At 42.6% G+C, this 25,437-nt stretch overlaps 5 protein-coding genes, 1 non-coding gene and 2 pseudogenes across 6 annotated transcripts; 5 read left to right on the forward strand and 3 right to left on the reverse strand.

Moving 5' to 3' along the window:
* The first annotated feature begins 42 nt into the window (after positions 1-42).
* LOC141835578 (uncharacterized) lies at positions 43-509 on the forward strand (annotated as a pseudogene).
* Positions 510-3,565: 3,056 nt separating this feature from the next.
* Positions 3,566-5,924, forward strand: LOC141836043 (galactoside 2-alpha-L-fucosyltransferase-like). The gene is made up of 2 exons (XM_074723450.1): positions 3,566-3,800; positions 4,507-5,924. The coding sequence occupies exons 1-2, from the start codon at positions 3,566-3,568 to the stop codon at positions 5,922-5,924; spliced, it is 1,653 nt and encodes a 550-aa protein (XP_074579551.1).
* A 1,624-nt stretch (positions 5,925-7,548) lies between these two features.
* Positions 7,549-10,442, reverse strand: LOC141836668 (mitochondrial uncoupling protein 3). Its single transcript, XM_074724176.1, has 2 exons — positions 10,053-10,442; positions 7,549-8,375 (listed from the first exon to the last, which is right to left on the reverse strand). The coding sequence occupies exons 1-2, from the start codon at positions 10,440-10,442 to the stop codon at positions 7,836-7,838; spliced, it is 930 nt and encodes a 309-aa protein (XP_074580277.1). The 3' UTR covers positions 7,549-7,835.
* A 137-nt stretch (positions 10,443-10,579) lies between these two features.
* Positions 10,580-10,736, forward strand: LOC141836792 (U4 spliceosomal RNA). Its single transcript, XR_012602508.1, has one exon. It is a non-coding gene; the product is annotated as a U4 spliceosomal RNA (small nuclear RNA).
* Positions 10,737-10,911: 175 nt separating this feature from the next.
* On the reverse strand, positions 10,912-14,113 carry LOC141836044 (bZIP transcription factor 46-like). Its single transcript, XM_074723451.1, has 5 exons — positions 13,988-14,113; positions 12,724-13,732; positions 12,017-12,088; positions 11,436-11,465; positions 10,912-11,179 (listed from the first exon to the last, which is right to left on the reverse strand). The coding sequence occupies exons 2-5, from the start codon at positions 13,717-13,719 to the stop codon at positions 11,105-11,107; spliced, it is 1,173 nt and encodes a 390-aa protein (XP_074579552.1). The 5' UTR covers positions 13,720-13,732; positions 13,988-14,113; the 3' UTR covers positions 10,912-11,104.
* A 1,946-nt stretch (positions 14,114-16,059) lies between these two features.
* LOC141835580 (heat stress transcription factor B-4-like) lies at positions 16,060-19,064 on the forward strand. The gene is made up of 3 exons (XM_074722969.1): positions 16,060-16,335; positions 16,421-17,109; positions 19,022-19,064. Exons 1-3 carry the CDS (start codon positions 16,060-16,062, stop codon positions 19,062-19,064), a joined length of 1,008 nt encoding a protein of 335 aa, XP_074579070.1.
* LOC141835581 (uncharacterized) lies at positions 18,350-22,713 on the reverse strand (annotated as a pseudogene).
* A 1,229-nt stretch (positions 22,714-23,942) lies between these two features.
* On the forward strand, positions 23,943-25,097 carry LOC141835582 (putative purine permease 4). The gene has a single exon (XM_074722970.1). The coding sequence runs from the start codon at positions 23,943-23,945 to the stop codon at positions 25,095-25,097; it is 1,155 nt and encodes a 384-aa protein (XP_074579071.1).
* The last annotated feature ends 340 nt before the right edge of the window (positions 25,098-25,437 follow it).

A 25,437-nucleotide genomic window follows, 5' to 3' on the forward strand; every position in this document is an offset into this window, starting at 1 on the left:
CATAGCCAGAAGAGGATAAAAGGAGTAGCAGTTTTCTAAACCCCAGCTGATGCAGTCGAAGAGATAAATCTATGTGATGAAGAGTTTGACACGGTTGATCTAGAAAAAGAAGAATATGTTGAAGGATTTGAAAATGACAACCAGAAGATACCTGAGACTCCAAGTTCATCTGCTTATCCAACAAACAAAAGGTCAACCAGAAAGGAAAAAGGGAAGTCTGATGATGCTCTAGGTGCCTTGGTGGGAAAAATTGACAATTTTATTACTGCTATTTCTAAATCTGATGAGGAGATCTCCAACTACTTCAAACAACAAACAGAGAATAGTAAAAAAAACAAAAGCTATACGAAGAGTTAATAGACTTTTCTGAATTTTCTGAGCAAGAAATTATGGATGTTGGGGAGTATATTCTCAAGGATGGACACAAGCTTGACAATTTCTTCGCATTGCCAAAGATATTAAGGAGAGGTTACGTGCTGAAGTTGCTCTCTGAGATTCATTCCAAATGAAATAACTATTTGAATTAGATTGTTATTTTGGTATACATTGTTACTACTTATATTTTAGATACTGCAGTGCTGGATACATTCTTGGATGAATGTCATTTTGGGATAACTATTTGACTACTATGGATATTCATGAATGTCAATTTTGAACAATATACACTGCTTTAGTTCTATGAATCCAATTAGTCAATGTTGTTTCTTCTGGATCAATTTTAAATCTGCATGTACGTGTGACCTTCTTGATGTTCTTTGCTTGCTTGTTGCATGGAAATGTTCTTTGCTATTTAGTCAGTGATAGTGCTGCAATGATTGGTGCACCCCTTGTAACTACCTATTTAGGATAAAAAGTGTGCTCATGTGCTGTTGCTGGCACCACTGATGTAGCTTGAAATACAATGCTTTGTTTGCTTTTCTATCTAGATTTTTTTCCTATTCATATATTTTATGCAGTTTTAATAAGTGTGGCAAATTTAGTTCATAATTTTTACATCTACAGTACCTGTTAAAGCTCTGGATCTCTATCTGGATCTTAGGAGGGCAATTGAAGATCAAGTTCAGGTTTGTATATACTTTTTTTTTGTTAGCATTTTCTTGTTCTTATAGTTGGTTCATTCTGTTATAATTATATATCTCCTGTTGTTGTTTAGGGATTTACTGAACCTTCATCAGAGAAATTGCTTCCTGATTTGCATCCTCAAGAACAGCATGTTTTCACTCTTGTTCATCTTAATGAGGCTCTCGTGTACTCTACGGAAATGGATATACTGTCTATTTATATCATTCAAGATAGTAGTTGGGCATGGATATACTGTCAACAACTTTTTTAGATCTGTATTCATCTATATGTTTATACCTCCAAAGTTTCCGTTCTTGATGTTCTTTGCTTGCTTGTTGTACGGAAATGTTCTTTGCTTTCTTGTTGCATATCCTTGAACTCTCCCAGTAATTGCATAAAGAAATGAAAAGATGCTCATTGCTGTTCACATGCACTCTTGGCGCAGATGGAAGGATTGGAAGGATTGTTCTGGTGGAGAAATCCAAGACTCCAGGGCGTTGAAAGATTTCTTTGCCTTGCTGCCATAGTCAAGAATGATAGAAGAGCTTTCAGTTTTGTCAGCTTTATTTTAGATCGGTATTGGTTCCAAGTTCCAAACATATGACATTGATATTGCTAAACAACAAGTATTACTTTGTAACGAACTCTTTGATCTTGTAGTATGTCTGTTTTCAGTTTGACATAGAATGTTTATTTTCTTTATGGAGAAGTGGTGTGGACAAATATTAGATGAACTTATTTTCTATGTTTAGGTGATGAATGAATAATAGAACCTTTGAGCAGTTTGAAATAAAAGAAAAAGTTGAAAGGGAAGCTAAATCACTATCGTCGACATGATCATCATAATTATTAGATGAACTGATTAGACTAGAAGTTTATTAATTCTATTTATAAACTATAAATTTAGATGATAAAAAAGATTAACAAATTATAACGAAAACATAAATTTTATATCACAAATGAAGCTCATCTTTCTTTTATTAAGTTATAATTTGATGTATAATTATGATTATGATTGTCCTATAATTAATAATTTAATTTAAAAAAATTAAATATCAAATTAATTTAGTTGTAAAAAAAATGATTATAATTGTACTAGGGGTAATATAGTAAATATTCAAGTAAGTAATGTATTAAAATCTTCAAACAAACAAGGTTTTGTCTCATTACCTAGGTTTAAACCAAACAACATTGGTTATGTTTTATTCCCTATAACCTTGGTTATGTGATTACTTGATAATCACATAACTAAGGTAATCACGGATGACCCTCAACCAAACGCACCCTAAAAGACTCGAATTCTATTTGCCCAAGCCGTCCCCAAAATCGCGCCTCTGCCAAAATCGCACGGCAAAATCGCCGATTCAAGCTGTCGAATCCCCCTGCTCGCCCGTCGCTCCTCGCCATCGCGCCCGCCGTCGCTGCGTTCGGCCCACCATCGCGTCCGGTGTCGCTACGTTCGGCCTACCATCGCCCTGCTCGCCCGTCCCTCTGCGAGCAGCCGACGTCGTTGCATTCGGCCCGCCATCGCCCTGCTCGCCCGTCCCTCTGTGAGCAGCCCCCTCCTCTCGCTGCACCCATCGCTCCTCTCGCCATCGCACCCGCCATCGCTCGTCCGCCGTCGCTACGTTCAAGCCGGAGGTTAGGTATCGCTTGCCACGTGAGCGGTAACAAATCCCAGCCGCATCAGCGTTGTGCACCAGTCGCGTACATTTGATCGCGCAGGACATCCGGCCTCATATATATATATATATATATATATATATATATATATATATAGTTTTGCTATCCTGAGCGACGGGTTCTTACGCGCCCCGTGCGTGACTCCTCACAAATCGTCGTGGGGTTGACCGTGTGAGGCTGCTGAATGACAGATTCCATCAAAATAAACATATTTTAACTTGTGCTATAATATACGATCGATTAGTGTTAATCGAACAAGATCTTATATATATATATATATATAATTGTTATAATATGTAGTAATTATGATTAGTAAATGTTATAATATGATATTAAAATTATAATGTGTAGCAATTATACTATTTGGATTAGTTAATAAAATAGTAATTTGGATAACAAAAATGAATAAGGTACTGTTTTAATAATTAATTAGAGTGTTTTTCATGATTTTACTGAATAATTATGACAAGAAAATCAAAATCGATTCTTCTATTTTATTAATTAAAAATTCTTAATTCTACCTATTAATACGGTTAATTAAATTTGACGAGATAAAAACCTGAGGGCATTTTGAATAAACGTAAAGTACAGGGGGGAAACGAGAAAATGGAAGTTTCCCTACCATACTCCAGCTGCCTTAAATGGCGTCATGGTTTCCGCCATAACAGAAGAAGGTTTGGATCGAGCGAGGCAAACCAGGAAGGGACTGCGAAGATCTACACTCCAATTTCTTCCGATTTCAGCGAGCCGAACGCGTATTGATTCGTTGATTCCGTGGAGGATTCCTATTTGGTTTTGGCAATCGAAGGGAGGCGCCGCGATGGAGATGGCGAATCGGATGGAAGCGCCGCCTCCCCGGCCGCCGAATCCGCCGCCGAAGGCCAAGAAGGAAGGGAGGGACGGACGGAAGGCGAGCGATTGGTTCGGAGGTACAAAGCCGCTGCTGGTGTTTGCTTTGTTCGCCCTCGTCCTGCTTCTCACTGTGCTCTCGGGAGTCCATCGCGTTTCGATTCTTGATCGGTTCTTCGTCCGACCCCAAGAAGCGGAACAAGAAGGTGAATCCCTTGTCTAAGATCCTTTTGTGTGCTGATGAAACATACAAAATCTTCTTCTTCGACTTCTCCATTCTTGTTCATGTTGAATCAATGCCCCAAATATCGAGGCCGACGATTCCGTAGCGCAGTTGTTCTTGTGGATTTCTAGGGTTGGAAATGGTGGCGATTTGATTCACCATTTAGGGAGAAGCCGGAAATGGAAGATCACGCTACTTTACATTGTCATCTGTGTCATCGAATCATCTTTTTGTAGAATCCATTAGGGTTTGGTCACTCCGTCGTCCTCAGTCATTCGACTCCTGGAACTCGAGTGGCGAGTGTTTCACTGTTCTATTGATCACGGATCACCTGTCTCTTCTGGACCATGTCTTATCTTGTTGACTGAGAGGAGAAATTGTAGCAATAGAATCGCCGTCATTGGACAGTCTCCTCTCAGAAGCCCCTCGTCTTCCTCTTGAGAAAGAGTTTCCCGATGCATTTCCAAGTCTGAAATGTACAGATCATATGCTTTTGATAAAAATCAAAGATCTTCCTGGCGGTTTTCTGTAACATTTTGGCTGCAGCAATCTCTGCAACTGTTGTTTCCCTTAGTTTCAAAGATCATGATGTGTTTGAAAGCCAGAAAAACCAAATCTTTAAGAACTCTTGATTCACCATTTTTTGATGTTTCTCTTATTCTTACAATCAATTGCATATTGTGCTCCAGGTTCAGTGGACGAGTCACTCGGCGGCTTGCTCTCCCTTGCATTTGACGAAGCCTCTTGCAGAAGCCGATTCGAGTCTGCAAAACTGCTGAAGCCTCTGAACCACACCCCTTCTGCGTATCTCCTAGAGAAGCTACGAAGCTACGAAGCTCTCCACAAGAAATGCGGCCCGAACACCGAGCTCTACAGCAAGAGCATCAGGCAGTTGAACTCCAACCGCAGCAGCGGCCCGACGGAGTGCAACTACGTGGTGTGGATGCCACAGGATGGCTTGGGGAACAGGATGATCAGCATAACCTCTGCTTTCCTCTACGCTCTCCTCAACAACAAAGTCCTGCTGCTCTTCTTCCCTGACTACATGAAAGGCCTCTTCTGCGAGCCGTTCCCCAACACCACTTGGCTTCTTCCTCCTGATTTCCCTATCCAGCACATGACCTGGAGCTTCGAGAAAGATCCAAATCGATATGGGGATTTGCTCAGAGACAAGATCCTCAGTAATGACATGAACATCGCCAATGCTTCGTTTCCGCTGCCGGCTTATCTGTACCTTCACCTCGTACATAGCAATAATGACTACGACAGGTTGTTCTACTGCGAAGATGGTCAGCTGCTGCTTCGACAGTTCCCTTGGTTGTTGCTGAGATCGAACCAGTATTTCGTTCCGGCTCTGTTTCTCATACCGATGTTCGAGCAGGAGCTCAGCTTGCTCTTCCCTGAGAGGGCGACCGTGTTTCATCTCCTGGGAAGGTATCTTTTCCATCCATCCAACGCAGTTTGGGGCCATATAGTAAGGTACTACGAAGCATATCTAGCGAATGCAGCAGAAATTTTAGGCGTCCAGATCAGGACATTTGCAGATGTCGATCCCGACAGCCACTCGAGTTATGTAATCAACTGCGCGATCTCGAAGAACTTGCTGCCCAGTCTCGATGCGAAAGACGCCGGCGCCGTTGCTCTTTCAGATACCACCGGAGTCAAGCCGAAAGCTGTTCTCGTGACGAGTTTGAAGAGCGAGTACTTTGAGAGGATAAGGGACATGTACTATGGGAATGCGACGGCGACCGGAGAGGTGATCGGCGTCTACCAGCCAAGCCATGAAGAGAAACAGCTCACGGAGAAGTTGGATCACAACGTGAAGGCTCTGGCGGAGATTTATCTTTTGAGCTCGAGCGACTCGTTGATTACGAGCCAGTATTCTACCTTTGGGTATGTGGCGCAAGGGCTCGGTGGAATTCGGCCATGGATGCTGGTGAAGCCCGATAACAAGAATCTTTGCCTGCAATCCTCGACGATGGAACCCTGCTTCCACTTCCCTCCCTCGTTCGAGTGCAAGTCAAGAAGGGAACTGGACCTCGGCTCCGTGGTTCCGTATTTGAGGCACTGCGAAGACATGGTCCGTGGTATCAAACTGTTTTACTAGTAAGTTTTGAGCCGATCGATTTACTGAGTATTCGCCGTGTTCTTGGAGTTTGAAGTTCATTCTGTGTGCAGAACTATACATAAGTGTTCTCATAAGGAATTTCAAATAGAGATACTCATGTTTTAGAAGATAAAATTGGTTGTTGCCGTTCGTCGTCGTTGTTGTTAATTTCATTGCTCATAACGAAGGATTATCCCTGAGGATGATCGATTCGGTTTCATGAAAGTTTTTCATCGACCATCAGATATAAGAGTCAGGAAATGAACACAGCGGCCAGCTTCCAAACGTTCATTGTTCTTTTGATTGCGCTTCCTGTTATGGGCTGAAGAAAATTCCTATAAATACATTGTATGCTCTCTCAACAATCAAATCGTAAGTGCCTAAATGATAATTTTGCATAAGGCACTCTATAGAATAAATAAATAAGAAGTTAAAGTTGAAATTTTAATAGGAATGAATATTTTAAAATTAATTTTTAATTATGCATAAGTTGCGTGGTGAATCAAGAGAAAGAGAAAAGACTGTGTATATACAGAGTTAGTCGGTGAAATCTAACTTTGATTATAAAAAAAAGAAGTTAATTAATAGCAATTGGATTTAGGGTTGAGTATAGATTAAAATCGGATTTAATTAATTGAAATCGAAGATCAAATTTCAATAAAAATTGAATAAACTGAATCAACTAAATTTAATTTTTGATTGAATTAACAAATTTTTTTTATTTTTATCCGATTTATTTTAGAATTAGGAATTTAAGATTTTTCAATTTAGAAGTAAAGTTTTGACTTATTCGATTTAATTGAATTAAAAATTTTAAAATCGAATTCAATTAACTGAAATAATCGACATTTTTTTTAAAAAAAAAACTAAATTTTTTAAATAATCAAATTAAAATTTTAAATCGGATCGATAATTAATTCGGTTGTTACTCCTCCCTAATTGGATCGGCTGCTCGCACTCCGCTGGTCACTAAGGCCGAATACTTAAAATATAAAGAAATTAAAAAGTAAAAATTATCTTAAACATTTTATAGAATAGATTTTATTTTTTAAAAAAATAGATTTTTAAAAAATAAAAAAAAAAAAAGAATAGGTCATCAACTGGGTGTCCACTGTTCCCAAATTTGTTAAGAAAATGAAAAGAATAAAAGTTGTTAAATGATTTAAAATTTTTTTTTTTATTAATTTTCTAAGTCTAGTTTTAGATTTTACCCTGTAATTTTGAATGAAAGATAGTTATATATTTTGTGAGACAGCAGTGATGATACCAACCTTCCGTTAATCGAGTTGGATGTGCTGTGCCCTTAAGGCATGCTTGAATTGGTTATTACGGGACAAATTTACTGTAGTGAATTGAATCTCGATGAAGCGAGACAATGCCTTCTCTCATAATGGCTAACTATAACTTTTCGATTTACCTTTATCGTGAAGCCGACTATGTAAAATTGTTGGGATGATGGATTCTACATTGGATGTGCTATGCCTTGCTCATCATGTCTTCTATTTCTAATTACTATAAAATGGAAACAGTTAAGTCTCAAACTTCTGGAAAGATTGCCAGTGTATAATGTAGACAACTCGTATACCAAACCAAAATTTCAGATATTGTTTTATTTAATGAGTTTTACTGCTACATCAAATTGTCCTTTCCGAAACTGCAACATTCAAATGCATTGCACTCTAAATCACAAAATCTAACATAATATTTCATGGACAAACTAGCAGAAACAGATCTCTTGCTCAAGCACTAGTGTCTCTCTATTGTCATGATCATCTCCAACAAAGCTACAGAAAAATAAACACGAACTGTGTCCCTTTGAATCTGAATTATAAGCTGCTGCAGTTTTCCCACACACTTATTGACTGTGGCGATTAAAATCAAAACCCTGCTGTCTGAACAGTAAGAAATGTATCAGAAAGAAGAAAGACCAGAGATTTGACGAAGCTTTTCGTAAGACACCCAGAAAACAAACTGCCAAGGCCCTAGCCTTGCCCATGTAGGGAAAAAGCCCTTCCATAGGGCACTAAGACCTTCGTGCTTGACCGTCTTGTACAAACAATCAAAAGAATTTCTGTATAAAGCTTCCTCTCTGCCAGAAGCCTGATTCATCAGTCTTGTTTTAACAACATCCGGTGGGCAGCTTAGAAAGGTTGAACAAAGACCAGAGGCAACTGAAGCCAATGTATGAGCATATGTATTATCGTCGCAAAGACCTTTGTGGATGATAAAATGCTTTGCTTGATCATAGCATGTCAGTTCTCCCATATTGACCAAAAATGCTCGTTGAGCATTAGGAACCACTCCAGTCCAAAGCCCTCGAAAGCCTTCCTTCTGGACAATCTTTCTCAATGCATCGAACACTCCGGCATACCTTGGTTGGCTAGAGGTGTTTAGAAGGCGCCCATCTGCTTGCATTCTTACCTTGATAAGATCAGCAGGACTTGCCAGAATCTGCAAGTGAACCATAAAGTTAAATACACTGATCATCTCCAACATAAAGCATAAGTCAATGCATATATTAGGCAGTCCATTGGGCATTGTGTTTGCTATTATCCAATGAAACCAGAATAAAATTGTCCGCATTGAGATTACAAGTCTAAACAAGTGTATTCTTATCCAAAACGGTTCACCAAGCGCTTCCCGTTTCCTCGGCCTTTTACAGAATTCCATGAGTCTGGCAAACATCAGCATTCAATTCTTATATGTTAGCCTTTGTTGTGCACTTCCTAGTCCTACTGTTGGTCTGTCTTTGGTTTGATGCATGATGGGGGTGGAACAGGTGACTGATTTAGAGAAGGTACAGAATTCAGATTATCTGGGTTGTCCAGACAAGATCATGAAGGAAAGTGAGAAAAAAAAACTATATTTACTTTATTCTCAGAGTAGTTAAGATAACAAATAATGAAGATGTTTTGTGATTTAGTGTTTCATCACAAATTGGAATCATTTTGAGTGAGATAGTATAACAGCAGTGAAAATAGATACACAATGGAGAATCTAAGCCAGTCTAACTATTAAACTACCAAATGTTGGTAGACTAATTAAAAAAAACTGTGACAGAATAATGTTTAAGAGTGGATAAGTTGAAAAACTATGAATTAACTGAGCCTAGTCTAACGATTAAACTACCAAATGTTGGTAGACCTAAAAAAATTCTACCAAATGTTTAAGAGTGGATAAGTTGAAAAACTATGAATTAACTCAGCCTAGTCTAACGATTAAACTACTGTGATTAAAAAAATCTGTGAACAATGTTTAAGAGTGGATAAGTTGAAAAACTATGAATTAACTCAGCCTTGTCCATACTAAATGGCTGTTCAAAATATTTCTTGTTGGAAGCACCATCACCAAGTTGATTTCTCATGCTCAATAACCAAGACTGAGAATAACCAACTTGGAGTTTGGACAAAAATGGTTTTATGGAACTGATGATAGCCATCAAGAACAACAAGGTGGCCAGTTTTCTTCAAGAAACACATTTTTTTTGAACTATTTGAGTATGCAGAAAACAACAAGCTAATGATAGAGTCTAAACCAATACCCTCCTGTTATGTCATCAACTATCATGCATTAAAGTTTATCTAAAGTTTACAAGTTTAGTTTGATAAGTGCATACCTGTGCCAAATATTTAATTACCTTGAAATGTATCATAAACTCACTTTCTCTCTCACATTCTTTGTTCCAAAAAAAAAAAAAATTGTAGCACTACAAGAGTTAAGTTAGTTATCTATGAACAATTGCAGCTGATTGTGAATTAGGAGAGACTAATATAACAGGAGTGCTGATGTGATCTATAAATAAGTAAAATAGAGTTTATGCAAATCAGTAACCACAAGTGTACTGATGATGCAGCAGAATTGAGATTCTGCAGCGCACGTATAACCTCCCACAGAAACTGAACAAGAAAGTCAACAGATTTGGACCCAAAACAATAGCAATTGCATAGCAATCTTTTCCCGCATTTGATATGCAAGAAAAAACATTATTTTACAAAAATACACGGAAGCATAGTTACACATTTCTCGATCGCTAACTTGGGAAATCTTGTGATTTCTAGCAATAAAAAATTGTAACGCATAAAGAAACGATCTTGTTTAGCAAACGAGAGGCTGTGAAATGAATCTTACCTGAGCGATAGCGCCAGAGACGCCTCCTGCGAGCGCCTTTCCGAAGAGAGATCCGTCGAAGGCGGCAGCGCCCCGGAGGTACTCATACCCGACGATCCGCAGAGGGCTGTAAAAGAGGTGGCGGAAGAGGGCAGGGGGAAGGCCGCTATAGAAGCCCAACACGCCTCCCTTCCTCCAGATCTCGGCGGCGACACTGAAGGAGCTCCCAAAGATCGGACGAGGGAGGGAGGTGGGGCGAGGGGACTCGCCGCGGAGCTGAAGGCGCGTCTTTATGACGTCGATAGGAAAGGTGGAGGACTCCGCCACTGCGGCGGAGACCGATGCCAACCCAATCTTGGAGGCCGTTCGGAGCTCCGGCGCTTCTTTATGGCCGTCTGCGCCTCCGCCCATTTTCGGGGCACGAGTCGAGGAGGGGAATCAAGAAGGGAAAAAATTGAGTTGATGTTTATTTAGTCCCACATCGAAAGAAGACACGGTTGCACAAAGCACTGCCCCTATAAAATGAAACGAGGTCCTCCGTTAAAAGCATCTTTGCGCTTGGGGCAATGTCGCAGCTAGTGAGGTAATAACCGAGGCGCGACAATTGCTGGTTGAAAACTATTTCCAAACCCCCTCTTTGGCCTGGGTTTGGCCCAGCGCCATCGAGAATTTCTGGAAGGGCTCCCTCTAAAAAAGGGTTAGGCCCTGCAATTAAATTTTTAAATATTTGCTGGAAGTGGAGCAACTCAAATAACATCGACTAATAATCTGGTTAAGTATTTTTAAATATTTGCTGAATGTGGAACAACTTAATAACGATTAAGAATCTGGTTAAGTTCTGTAGTTTGATAACATAGAGGTATGCTACTTGTTTTCTTAAAACAAAAAAAAAAAAAACAAATGAAGCATATTAATTGGCAGAAAATAGTGCCAGCAAAGAATAGATCTACAACATATTATAAGTTAACAAACAGTGTAGTGAAATCATTTTGACAAACTCCCTCCCAATATACACAAACACCCTACAAGCTAAAGTATGACATATACTGATACGATTGTTGGATGGCCATGCGCTACCATGGACCTGTTTGTGTCCTCCTCAAGCAACGCTTCTTTGGTTCATTTTGTTGGTCCATCATCTGCAATATCTGTTATGACGAAATAAATTAGTACACCATGTACAAAAGAGCTAATGCACACTATTCATCAGCACCGCACTAACTAGTTTCAACAATTTTCATTTCAGTATGTTAAAACTATAAATTTTTGTTTTACTTCTACTCATACAACTTTGATTCAATTGGTTACGATGTCAACATGTCTGTAATATCAAATACTTAGAGCACATAATAAACTACAGACGGATGGAAACATAAATCAATGGGAATCATAGGAAGGATTTACCTGGTTCTTCTGTATCTCCATCATCTCAGCCTGAAAAGGAAGAAAAAAAACAACGGCATAAAACTTAAATACGGGCCATATTCATTAAGCTTCTCAAAGTTACATCAGTGCTACAAAATATGACTTGTGTAAGATGCAATTTTCGACAAGCTAATCCAAATGGGCACTACATCAGTGCCTATTTATACGTTCAATGTAGCACAGCTAAAACAGACAATACAGTTGACTATATTCATCAATGTTGGTATGGATGACGTTATAAGGCTCAATCGGCTATTTATTTCGCAAATCTCACCTCAATTTCTCTGTTGACTGATAAATGACAAAGATAATAGACATCACCCAGCTAAATTTTCTAGTTTTGCAATCACTAATGGAAATTTCATCAAAACGGTATTCAATTTGAGCACCACAATGACCTCAGCAATTCAGATAGTTGCCTAGGACTTGTAAATCAGGTTGGGTATTCCACAGACAAACGACAAGGGCAATGCTGTTGAAAATTTAAGAACATGGAAGAGAAAATTGTGGTAATAGACAGGAAGAAAATGTAAGTATTGATGTGGTTACGTGAAATGCACCTGTTTTTCCTGCAATTCTTGGTTTTGCTCTTTCAGTTTTGCTATTTCTGCTTCCAATTCCATAGTATAAGCCTTAATCCAAAACATAAAGATTGATAAGAATTAGGAAGAGAAAAATTCAAAATCAAGCTAAATACGATCAACAAATATAAAGAAAGAATATCCACAGATTCATTTTGTTCTCCATTTTTTCAAGGGATAACTGTTGTTGCAGTCCACAAAAGGGCATAGCACAAAGCTCTTTAAATACGCTAACAAGTAACAACATGTCCATGATATCAACATAAAGATGTAAAAACTATGAAAAACAAGTGTTCTAGATTTCCTTTCCATACCAAAGAGCATAATTGTTGAATAACTTGCCATAAAACTCCTGGAGTACTTCCTACTAAAAGGACTTTCAGTCTCCTCAAGGTATATGATTAGACTTTTTTTCTTTCTACTTTATACTATCACGTTGATTATCAAGTTGATCTATCTTAATTTCTAAAGGTGTTTCTTTTCTCCATTCAAGATATTGCGATGATAATCTCCGGCTGTCATTAATGCATAAGTTAAACAGTGACTTGTTATTGCAATAAGCTGGCATGATGCACCAGCAGAACCAAGAGAAAGCCAACATGCAACCATGATAAAACAATATAAAGATTCAATTCAAGAAAAGGATATTTTTAAAGAACACAACATTAAGATCACAGTAAAATCACCTGCTTCCGTGCACGAGATCTAGCAGCTGATTCCCTGTTTTTGATCATCCTCCTTTGTCTCCTCTCCACGACTTTCTCGATAGCCCCACTGGGCTTCCTTCCCCTAACCCCGCCACTGAACACATACGGAACAGGTGATACAGAAGACATATCCCCATTTCCTTTCTCAATTCCGTCAGAAGGCAAAGGATTCATGGGCGATCCTGATGCCTTTGTGACTCCTGCAGTACCGAGGCCAGCCATCCCGGTCATTCTGTTGTGCAAGCCGGCATGGCTAAACCCGTCAAGCCCTCCGCTTGCCGTCCCCAGTGAGTTCCCCAAGTCCACGCTAATTCCCAACGGCATGGTAGGCTCATACAGTCTCGTCATCCCTAAATTGGAAGCTGAACCTTGAGGAATTGGAGCCACTAAGTTTCCATTACTTCGGTTTGAACCCTGATTGAATTCCAGAGTAAAAGCGGAAGAAGCTTTCTGGGCCGACAAATCGCCAAAACATATATTGGTGCTGGTACTTCCGTTGCCCGCTGGCATCTGCAGCGTCTGCGACGGCGGCAGTTCCTCTCGCACAACTCCAGCCCGCACCAAGAACTCCTCGAGCGTCATCTCCCCGAGGGTGGGCTGCCGTGGGACTTCCGCGCCGCCGGCGGAAGGACCCTGGGCGGACGAATAAGGTCCGACGAAGTCACGCCACACCTCGTCTACAGTCTTCTGACTGAGGGTCCGGGGCAAGGTCAGCGAACCCTGCCTCTGGATGCCGGACCCCAACCCGCCGCTTGCCTCACCAAGGGCCGTGGTCATGGCGTATCCCTCCTCGGCCGTCCAGATGTTCTTGAGCAGCTCATCCATGTTCATCGACCCGAACTCCTTCCCGATCCCGCCGAGCGTGCTCTGGAACTCGTCGAACGTCAGCGCGTAGATCGATCCCTGTCGCGTCAGCAGCGTCTGAGGCGGCGCCGTCGCCTCTCCGCCGGATCCACCCATGGCCCTAAAATTCATCGCTCCTCCGCACCTACGATCCCACCCAAAAGTTCAAATAAAACCGCAGCATAAAAAATTCTCGACAAAATCAACCAAATCCTAGCACAGACACAAACAATCCGGCAGCGACCACACTCCCTGCCCCCAATATTTTACACGAATCCTCATCTTAAACAAACCCCAGCAAATCGCGCGTGCCAAAAATAGCAAATCCCTATCCAATTTTCTATAATCTCCCAAGAAAAGCGCGATCGAAAGAGATGAGAAGAAAGAGCAGAGAGCGGACCTGCTTTCCCTCGGTACGTGTCTCCGCTCCTCGCTCGCTACGGCGCCGGTGCCCCGCGGCGTGGTGGACGGCCAGGTGTCGGAGAGCAGCGGTGCGCCGCCATATAAAAAGGGGGCGTCACCGTTTGCCGGTGGTGGCCTCGCGCGACGTGGCGCTCTCTGGCGGACGGGGCGATGGCCGATGGTCCACTCCAGACCCCCAACGTGCCGCGTTTCTCAGCCGTCCAATTCCACTCCCCCCGACGAGAGGACCATTTGTACGGCCAGTAAATTTTAATCCCTTCTTAAAATTTAATCCTTTTTTAAAAAAAAGTTATTGGGCCCGGTCTGGTCCATGTGATGGCCCAAGATTGTCTAGCCCACAATTAATTGGGCTTTAGACTATCAATTCCTCTACGACCTGTAAAATATAATGACTGTCATGCAATGACACGCGTCCATGGCAGACGAAGTGGGAACAGTACAGCAACAGTTGCAGACCATGCATCATGTTCAACAGCTTGTACACATCTGCCATTGTCTCAAGTGCAGCTTCACTGTGAAGAAGAAAGAGGAAGAAGCTAATGAGCATGTGATGGCAACAGCCTTCGTGTCTTCGTGTCTCTCCGTCCACTCAGGGCGGGAAAAGAGAGGTGTTGGATTCCGGAATTTAGGATCAAATCTTCTCCTCGCTGACGTGGACGACAACGCCGTGAACGCTGGGCGGGCCCCCCCCCCCCCTTTCTCTCCCTCCATGCATAGCTGCGCCTGCGTTGCATGCCCTGTGCAGTTTTTTTACTACTGTGCTGCGCACTAGAGACAAGCTGAAATTATTCACTCCAAAATAATGGCTCTGCTTCGGTTTCTGCGTGCATGGCGATCGGCTCGTTTGATCATGGCAGCCAGTGGAAGTGCACTGTTCATTCATAAGCCATGATCTCAATGTCTGTTTGCCAACGGAAGCCACGTTCTGGTCCTCGTAATGTTCTGCTCTAGTCAAATGCCTAAACTGGGATTGTCAGATTCTTAAATGCACGAGCTTGTTGTGCAGCGGAGGAGGAAGCTGAGCCGAAGAACAAGGTAGATAGCTAGCAAGAGAAGAGAAAGGCCTTGGAAAAGTAACTCTCTCTCTTTTTTTATTATCTCTCTCGAATCCTTGGAATATAAACAGACGTCTCATCGATAGGGCACTGCAGAGAGGAATCAATAGCAGGCATCCTTCGGGACCTGCAGTTGCTGCTTGCTGCCTATTGCATGCCCTCTCTTCTCCAGAACTCGCCTACCTTACGTGTTCTGTTCTGCTCTGCTCTGCACTGCAACCATCTCGCTTATTAATTTCTCAATCAGCTTCCATTCGCTACCCTCCAAAGAGAGGTTTAAGAAATTGAAACTGGTGTTAGGAAGTGGCAGAGATGCGTCCGTAGGCTGTCCTCTTGCATCGGTCTCGTCGAACTCCGTGCTACTTTTGCTCTCCATGGCGTTAGAGCACAATTTCGAAAGTGATGAACTCGGACTGAACCGGTTACGTCACTGGAAACTGGAGAGTCGAATCAATTAGAGAGCCTCAGGAAAAGGTATCTGCATTGCAGATTCGAGGTACAGAAGAAAATACGAATGAAGATGGAGCATTAAGACAGCACAGCTCAAAGCACCCTCCAAAGACACCCTCAGTACATTAGATTCCATGGCTGATGTGCGTCCTCTGCCACATCGATCACGACCTTTAAGCATACAGTGATCTGAAGACCAATGATAATGGCGGACTGGTGGCACAAATTTATGAGCTTTGGAAGCCAGTACAGAGCATAAGCCACCGCCGCAGTGGCGGTAATAAATTAGTAAGCTTGAAGAGAAGACGGCAGAGTGGAAGAGGAGAAAAAAACAGGGGAGGAAGCGCATGTCACGGGTTGATATCGAAAGTTGAAGCTAAAACCTCCATGTAAACCTCGCCCTCTTTCTTTAAGTATCTCTTCTCCTCCTCCTCCTCCTCTTTCCCTGAAGACGGACCGACACATATTCCTCCCGTCTTCTTCCTTCCTCGACACAAGCATCGAGGCGCCTCGGAGCCGGAAGCATTGATAATACGGCGAAGCCATGCCGCACCCTGTTGTTTCCAGCGCGATGGAGGGGTGTTGGGAAGGCGCATCGGGAGGGGAAGTGGCGGAGGCACACAAGCCGGTGCCTGCGCCGTTCCTGACGAAGACGTATCAGCTGGTGGACGACTCTGCGACTGACCACATCGTGTCGTGGGGCGACGACCAGGTTTCCACCTTCGTGGTCTGGCGGCCGCCGGAGTTCGCCCGCGACGTTCTTCCCAACTACTTCAAGCACAATAACTTTTCTAGCTTCGTTCGCCAGCTCAACACCTACGTACGCGATCACATTGTAGCTCGGTTGATGTTAAATTTTGTGTCTTTTTTTGTTGGGATCGCTGATGAGATTATTTATGCGGCAGGGGTTTCGCAAGGTGGTGCCGGAGAGGTGGGAGTTTGCGAATGAGTTCTTTAGGAAGGGGGAGAAGCACTTGCTCTGCGAGATCCACCGCCGCAAGTCCTCTGCTACATCGCCGTCTCTGTTCCCGCTCTACGGCGGCCACCACTTCGAAGGCTACGGGCTTGCCGGCTCACCCATCTGGCAGCAGGACGTCGCCGTCGCCGCTCCACCGTCGCGGATACTCCTCATCGGAGGCAACGACGTCGGCGCCGGCGCGGCTAATGCTGGCGGCTGGCAGCCGACGGCGGCGTTTGCGTTGGCAGAGGAGAATGAGAGATTGCGACGGAGCAACGTGACCCTGATGTCGGAGCTGACGCACATGCGGAAGCTCTACAACGACATCATCTACTTCCTGCAGAACCACGTCGTCCCCGTGGCGCCCAGCTCCGCGCGGGGACCGGCGGCCGCCCCCCTCCATGGATGCGGGAGCCCCACGTCGAGCAGCTCCGTCACCATCGCAGAGGACCTCTCGCCGCCTCCGCCACAGTTCCAACTCGAGCAAAACTGCGCCGGCCAACCCAAGCTGTTTGGAGTCAGGCTCGGCGGATCGCATTCCAGTAACAAAAGAGTGTTCCACCTCCATGATCCACAGCCATCGACGTCGCCCACCACAAGACCGCGACTGGTCGACTTAAGCCTCAATCTGACGTCGTCGAAGACTTAAGCCTCGCATTGATCTCGAGCTCAAATTGCTGTTCTCTTCTGTGGATCACCATGTTTAGCCTTCAGTTCTTCTCACGATCCATTTGCTTTTGAGAGATGCTGTAAATTAAATATTCCGACCAGATGATGGATTTCTAGTACTACTACTACTTCAAAAGCAACTACTGTCCTAATTATCGACCTTAATAATGAGCTTAGAGCAGGAGAAAGTGGTCAAAATCCATCTTCTCCAACTCGTGGGATAAGGGAACGTGATAGTTCTCAGAGATTCCCCGTCCTCTTGCTGCTGCGTCTGCAGGGCGGACCACATGAAATGACAAGAAATAAACCATGTCGCCTGGAACGGTTAAAACGGCAGCGAGCTAGCACGAGGATTACGGAGCAGCGGGGAGAACAATCGATGGCCGTGACGCCGAGGACGTACACGACGTCGACGTGTTCCTTTTCCTCTCCTTTTACGTTGGAGCCTCGCCGTCGCGTCGCTGATCAATGAGCTTCCCTTACCTTTGCACCGTACTGCTCTTTGCGTGCAAGAACATGCATGCCAATATTGCTTCCTTTAAGGATTCGTCTTACGCTCTCTTTATGGGCTCATCATTTGGTGTTGCTTTTGCAGTGATCTCTTTCATTAGGCTCGCTCTTGCGCCGAGAAGAGCGCGCGGCCATTGACAAAAGAAGGGCTAGTTAAGCTAAGCTTTAACGTGGAAGGCTGCTGTGATACAGAGACTCAATCATGGCGTTGTGAAAGGAAAAGCATGTGTAATGATTAGTGTAATCTAAAAAGCAATCCACACATCGCCAAAAGTAGATTGGATTTGAATCCATCTATCACAAAGGGAGCTAGTAACTGACAGTAAACCATCTATTAACATAGAATACAGTTGAATAAATAGCATCGCCTTCCTCACACCAATCCCCAGAATCAAAAAAGTGCGATGGTTGGAGCATGCAATCCATGCACGTAGGTGAGCGGAAGAAGGCTTCAAGCTCCTGTGCGGCAGTTGTGATGCCGGCAGTGGCTGGAATTCTCTGTATGGATTTTAGGAATAAATTGGTGTTGTGGGGAGAGGGAAGGAATGGGCAGCCGGAAAGTTGAGGACAGCGGAGTCGCCCTTTGAGGCAGAGCAGGGCGGCGTCGTTTGCCCGGGCGGCGGCCTCTGGGGTGGAGTAGGAGCCCGACCAAATTCTGGTCTTGAGGTTGGGTGCTGTGACCTCGGACACCCAGGAGCCCCAGCCTACTGCCTACGCTTGCCACGGCTGCTGCTTCGTTGTAAGGGAGCCATGCTGCTGCTGTTCTTCGCCATGGCCGAATGATCTAGCATCAGGAAGGTTTAATTAATTAGGTGTCTTACAGAAATATTAGAAGAATCTTAATTTCTAAGTCATCAACAAAAGATCTGTAACAAAAATTCATTATTCAAATAAGCATGTATAGAAATCTTCATTTATATTGCATATTCTATGAAGAGTCCCATGTAATCACCGTGCCCTATTCATTTTCAATCACAATGTTCATTTGTAAGAGGATATAGTTGAGATGAACTAAGCTAACAAGATTCTGTTACTGTAAGTACCATTAGTTCAGACAAATTCTTAAGCAAACAAATTTCTATCCATCTTGTAAAGAATATCTTAGAGCTAGAGATAGATAATCCTGAAACTCTGCTGGAATTGATTAATCTCGATTTAAAATTATCGCATGCATGTAGTCAAAACAAGCTTAATTGTACTCTATAGTTGGAACACACCTGTATCCCAAAGCTTAACCGCGTGAGGTGCAAAGCTAGATCATTGCTAGCACAAAGTCTCAACCACATAAAGCTCACTAAAGCGTGTTGAAGGGGTGGGTCAAGCAGACAGAGATGTCATACTGCTGATGATGATGCATGTGGTTGTTTAGCACCAAATCTTCCCCGATATATTGGTTCAATCTGAACGAGTAATTTCCAACTACCTAAGGGAATCAAAAGCACAACATGACTACATGAGCCAAGAGAAAACTCAGTTAAATAAGTAGATATGTGATCGATATGAACAAACTTACCTTCAACCGCCCTTGAGACCGCAGCCTATCACAGCAAAACGGCTAGATGACGTGACAATCATCATTCGTGTCGCCCGCATCGTCACAGCTTGTCTGCTTCCTCATCCATTGATTTTTGAGGCAGTCTGCAGTATGAAGCACAAGCAAAGCAAAGTAAATAAGAGTGCCAACTAGCTCATTTGGTAAGGACTACATTTTGGGATTTGAATCTATTATCTAAATGTTAGTGCTTAGCCCAGGCAGATGTTTACTGTCCCAAAAGTTGGTACCTATATAGTCAATTCTGTTCTGAGTTTATAGGGATGGGTGGGTGTTTCATCCTCCTTGCTGAAAAAACAGGTATTTAGATATGAATCAACTAGTAGTTGCAAGCTAGAACTTGAGATTAGAATTCAGAGTTTCTACTCATGCATCATCATAATACCATCAAGTATCAAGTTTTCACGGCAGGGTTTTCACCTATTAGTTGATAGGAGGGACATTATGAATGTGAGATATTTTACTGATTCTTTTTAAACAAAAGATCCAAATGATGGGAGCTAAAGAATTCATAGAACTGTTTTCTATAAGCTTTGTCTAATAATGGGGTTTTTCTTGAATAATATGCAGGATAAATCAGACTGTTACCTCAAGGATAGCTATAAAGGGATCAACAAGTCAAACAATTTAACACCTAAATAATTCAACCTCATTAATTTTGTAAACTTCATTACTAACAGTCCTAGTCTAAGATCATAAGGTTTGTAAAGCTCTTACTACAACCATGATACCAAGCACAGCTATATCATTGTGGACACTGTCAAACTAACCAAGCTTAACACAGTAATCTATCAGTTTATTCATGCAAGGTTGAGCAGATACTACGCAAGAAAATGTTATGTACATTTTTTTCATGATGTTTGAGCCTCAACCTTATCAAAGTATTATGGTCCCTTATGCATGGATAAATTAAATAGGGTGTCAATGCGTTCGTGGAGCATCTGCCTAAGACACGCCTACCTACTAAGCTGGAAAATAAAACCACATAGCTCACACTGAAGTTACTTGTAAGGAGTTCAAAGCACTGATGACATGCTCATACACCTTGATCCCTTTGAGAAATGCAGAATCCATCAAAAACTGTATACAAAGTTGATAAATCATTAGAAATGCCAAGAGAAAGGAAATTGGAAAAGGAAACAAAGGATGAGTATCTATATCTCGTTGTTATCATGAAGTAGTATTGGAGTAGTCGCCGTAGGTGAAAAGCCAATGGCAGGAATTCCCATCTGTCTCATGAATCTAGCATCAGTTGTTGAAGACAAAATTTCTGGTCTGGCAAGTTTCCTCCTAGATGCCAAAACAGCTTGTTTGAATGCAGACCACCATGGGCTGGTGAATAAATGTGAGCATTTTGATGAATAAATCAACACGGCGAAAAAAATTAGTATAGTTTACATAGTTCAGTGTTGATATACACATATCAGCCTATCATAGGAGCCTTTAGATGTAGAATACAGGAAAACAGAAAATTGTTTTCCATAAACAGTTACTCAAAACACATTAACAAATAGAAAAAAATGATGTGAGTACAATACATTTCTAGTACAAAAACCCATCTTTTATCAGCCTAATTACAATGAGGTCCCAAGAAGTAAGTTATTAACAGAAGCATCACAAGGTCCCAATAAGACAATAAACCACATTATTCGTGAGCTTCCTAGGTCCAAGTGAGCACGCTAGATTAAAAAGCAAGATACTTTTGTTGGTACAGATTATGGAATTAGTGCTAAGTTTTACTATAGGATTTTGAAATTTGAATGTCGTTGTTAATTCATATTAATAAGTTAACTATTTTGAGTTTAAATTGTTATTTGATTTCTTCAATCTATCAGTTTCACTAAAGGTACAGACTGATCAATATGAATTTGCCATACAGAGACAACGAAGGAGAATCATTTGTATTTTGTTGGAAATTGCAATATGCATTTGAATCATCAACAGAGAAAACGAGAAGAATCATGGAAAATCCAATAGCAAACTGTATATGCAGTGGCTTACCGTGGGGCAATGGCCAATGCTTCCCTGAATTTGGCAACAGCTTCCACGCAATCCATCAAAATTTCCATCGCCCCACCATCATAGATCCTCGATCTGTTCCCTGGAGCCCCGACGGCCCTGACGATCAAGGACCACGGCGAGCGGTCAGCATAGAATACCCTAAACTCGTCGGTGGGCGAGGCCTGCCCTTCGTCCAGCACGAAACCGACGTTGAGCTCCCGGAACTGCCCCGAAGCGGAGAACTTGGCAGCCCCATCGGCGCCTCCGACTGGGGCGAAGCGGAGGCCTTGAGATGGCGGAGGGCCTCGAGATACTGTACGGCGATGGACTTGTTATAGTCCGCGCCGCGTGCGAAGATGCAGCCTTTGGCGTCGCGGACGGCGGAGGGCTCGGCGGCTGTTGATGTGAGAGTTCAAGAGTTCAAAGAAAGGAGGATGCGGGGCTTCCCAGGAGCGAATTCGAGGGAAACAGCTCGGAGGCCGATAGAGCGGGCCTCCGCAAGGTGAAAGGCAGCGGCGTAGTCAGGGTTGGCGTGCGCGGTGCGGATACGGAGGTAGTGCTGGAAGCGCTCATCTGCTCCTCCTCCTGCAGGTTGAAGGATGCAGCGGCGGCGGCGGCGGCGGAAGAGCAGGAGATGAATGGAGAAGAGCAGGAGGAAGCGAGGTGACTGGGATCTGGAGCATCGCTGCCGGATCTCCTCCAATGTCACTCTACGAGTTGTTCTTAAAATGCTGCAGCTACAACATCAATATGGCCTCTAATGAGTGTGCTTACAATTTCTTAAAATTCTCATTTATGTTATAACACTTGCAAATTGCATATAAGTGATAAATTCCCGGCTTCGGCTAACTTCGATTTCTTGATTTATTCCCTCCCAATAGTGTGAGGCAGGGATCGTCAAGGTAACAGATTTCACATTTTTATAGAATTATATAATATAAATAATAAATTAATTCACACATATCTACCAAATTAGTACATTTAGGAGTCCTTAATATAGAAGTCATTTATCATACTAGCTTGATTTGATTCTCATAAGGTAAGTATCATGTGATGAGGGCATCTCCAACGAGAATATAAGCGAGAGATCGGTCTTCTCGTAAGATAAGTATCATGTGTGCTAACATGTTCTTATCTCGCTATATTGTTTCAACTATCTCACTTTAAATTATCATCTAAATATTTTGCCTTAGATAAAGAAAGACAATAGTTTCTAGTCATCAAGTAACACCAAAAGCTCTTCATTTGTTGAATCTTATTTATCAAATCATAAACTCAACTAACAACAATCAATAGGAAAATGACCAATCATGAGATATAATAATATACAATGACTCCATTCAATGATCATTAATTGTTTAAACATGTCATTAATTAAATGTTCAACAATTTAAATCCTTAATTCATTGGTGGCTACATGTGATTAGTTACTTAGCCAACTCATCCTAGATTTAGCTTAAGACAATCAACTTATTGTATTCGATACACAATGTTAAACCACTGGCCATTGCTAACAGATCAGAGAACATCATGTGATTAAACATTTCAAAAGGGTAGATTATTGTCAATGAGAGAGGGGCTCGATGAATCGATATGGTACTTAGGTGCGTATAAGTGAGAGTACTTAAGTTAGCTTGAGTTCGAACCCAATGGATCGGAGAATGAAAGCAAGCTTTTTTGTGAGTTAGAACAAACTTTCTTGTTAACAAACCGGTTATTTTTGTTTAAGGCTTTTAAGTGTATATCAAAAGAAGATTTAATTAGGGCTCTTGTGATTAAGTCTTCTCAATATTAATTAATAATTTTTATTCCAAATGGCTTGTATCATTAATCAATTATCTTTTGTCTCCTGTCTTAAGACCAAAAGGATTCAATCATCATTTCATTAGTAGATCCATGATCTAGAAAAGATTAATAAAATTTTAAATTAAATAAATTAGTTGTAAAGTTGACAACGTAAGTAGAGATAATAAAGAAAATAAATAGAGTTAATATATTAATAGTAAACTTAAACATTCCAAACTAATATATTATTAATATTATTATATTCATTTAGGTCTTTCTATTTAGATACAAAACCTTTTATATTATTATTGTCCTTGTTCGGAAAGAAGTGATAATATACAATTATTTTAAGAGAATTGTTTATCCTTTTACTTGTTCACACCTAATGGATGGATTAAATGATCCATTATTCATTCTTCTATATATATATATCCTTTCACAAAACAATAAAAAAAATATAATAATATTTATGATATCCATGAAAACTTTCTTGATTATTTTTATAATTAATTATAAAATATCTATCCACTTAATTGTTCATCCTTTGACTTGTTCATCAAAATATCCAAATAGGAACATTCTAAAATTTTATAAAACTTCTCAAAATAAATGATGGTTCATTCTCTCTTTCTTCTAAGTGGAAAGTTGATTTCCATTTCAGTTCTACTCTGAGTAAATGAAAACATTTGCATTCTAATTTTTTTTTTATCAAAATTAAATAAAAATTTCTATTTATAAATAAACGAAGAGAGATTGTTAATTTCTTTTATTTATTTAATTCAGGTATTCTCTATAGAATATGAACAGCCATGATACAATTGGGCAAGTGCATGAATTTGGGAAGCATTGTTTATAAATTCTTTGTTCTTAATTATTTGGACGAATTCTCAATATAAAATGGAGGCAATGATCCAGCGTTTCTCGCAACCATTGCCAAATCCTCGGAGAATTGATGGAGAACAAGGATCATCACGATCCCGGTGCGGCGGAGGCACGAGAATCCGCCTCCGGGGGAGGCGGCGCCGCCGCCTGCGGCAGCGGAGGAAGAGAGGAAACGGTCGTCTTCATGCCGATTACTAATATTCGAGCATCCGGCAATACACTTGGCCGGCGCATCCTCCTGGCGGCCAACTACTGCTCCCTCGTCGTCGGGTCGCTCGCCGCCAGCCTCCTCTCCCGCTTCTACTTCGTCCACGGTGGCTCAGACCGGTGGGTGTCCACCCTCGTCCAGTGCGCCGGCTTCCCGCTCCTCTTCATTCCCATATACTTCTCCCGGCGCCCCGGCGGCACGGAAGCCTCGGTCTTCGTCCCGCGCCTCCTCGTGCTCTGCATCCTCATCGGCCTCCTCCTCGGCGTCAACAACTTCTTCATCGCGTGGGGCGTCTCTTACCTCCCTGTTTCCACCTCCTCCCTGCTCCTCTCCTCGCAGCTGGGCTTCACGCTCCTCCTCTCCGCCCTCCTGGTCCGCCAGCCCATCCGCTTCGCCAACGTCAACTGCGTTCTTTGCCTCACGCTCGCCTCCGTCCTCCTCGCGCTAAACTCCAGCGGAGACGCGCCGCCGGGGGTCTTGCACTCCCAGTACGCGCTCGGCTTCCTGGCCACCCTCGGCGCCGCCGTGCTCTTCGCCCTCTACCTCCCGCTGGCGCAGTGGACGTACCGGAGGCAGCCGGCGGTGGAGTCGTTCCGAACGGTGATGGAGATGCAGGTGGTGATCGAGGCGGCGGCGACGGGGTTCGCGCTGGTGGGCATGGCGACGGGAGGCGGGTTCTCACATATGGGGAGGGAGGCGGCGAGGGAGTTCGACAGCGGGACAGCGTGGTACTGGGCGACGATCGCTGCGACGGTGCTCAGCTGGCAACTCTGCTTCATGGCGACGGCCGGGTTGGTGTTCCTGACGTCGTCGCTGAACAGCGGAATATGCTCGACGGCGACGCTGGTGGTGAACGTGGTCGGAGGCGTGGTGGCGTTCGGCGACTCGTTCGGGGGGCAGAAGGCGGTGGCACTGGCGCTGTGCACGTGGGGCTTCGTCTCCTATTTGTACGGAGAGTACTACAAGACGACGACGAAGAATAGTTCCACGGCGGCAGCGGCGGCGCTGGCGGCGTGAATGCAAGTGGATCTTTCATTGCCGACTCAGCGCAACCGAACTGGTTGAAACATTGATTTATCAGGAACATTATCAAAAAAATATAAAAATATATTTAAAAAGATTTTTTTGTTTTGTTTTTTTAACAGTCTTGCCAATTATAACTGCATATGTTCATAGAAAAGGCAATATAGCATCCTTCAACGGCTCATGGTGGGCTTGGGTTGGGCTTTCATTTATCATGCAGCCCATTGGGCCTAGCCCAAGCCCTCCATTAGGGTTTAAGGTTTTAAGAGTAGGAAGTTTGAGTTATTTTTTCACTCTCCAATCAAACACACCATGTATGATAGTTTAACTTATG

This window comes from Curcuma longa, chromosome 10 (assembly GCF_044706935.1).
Source record: "Curcuma longa cultivar G26 ecotype Majalengka, Jawa Barat chromosome 10, ITB_CL_G26_1.1, whole genome shotgun sequence".
NCBI classification, from domain to species: Eukaryota; Viridiplantae; Streptophyta; class Magnoliopsida; order Zingiberales; family Zingiberaceae; genus Curcuma; species Curcuma longa.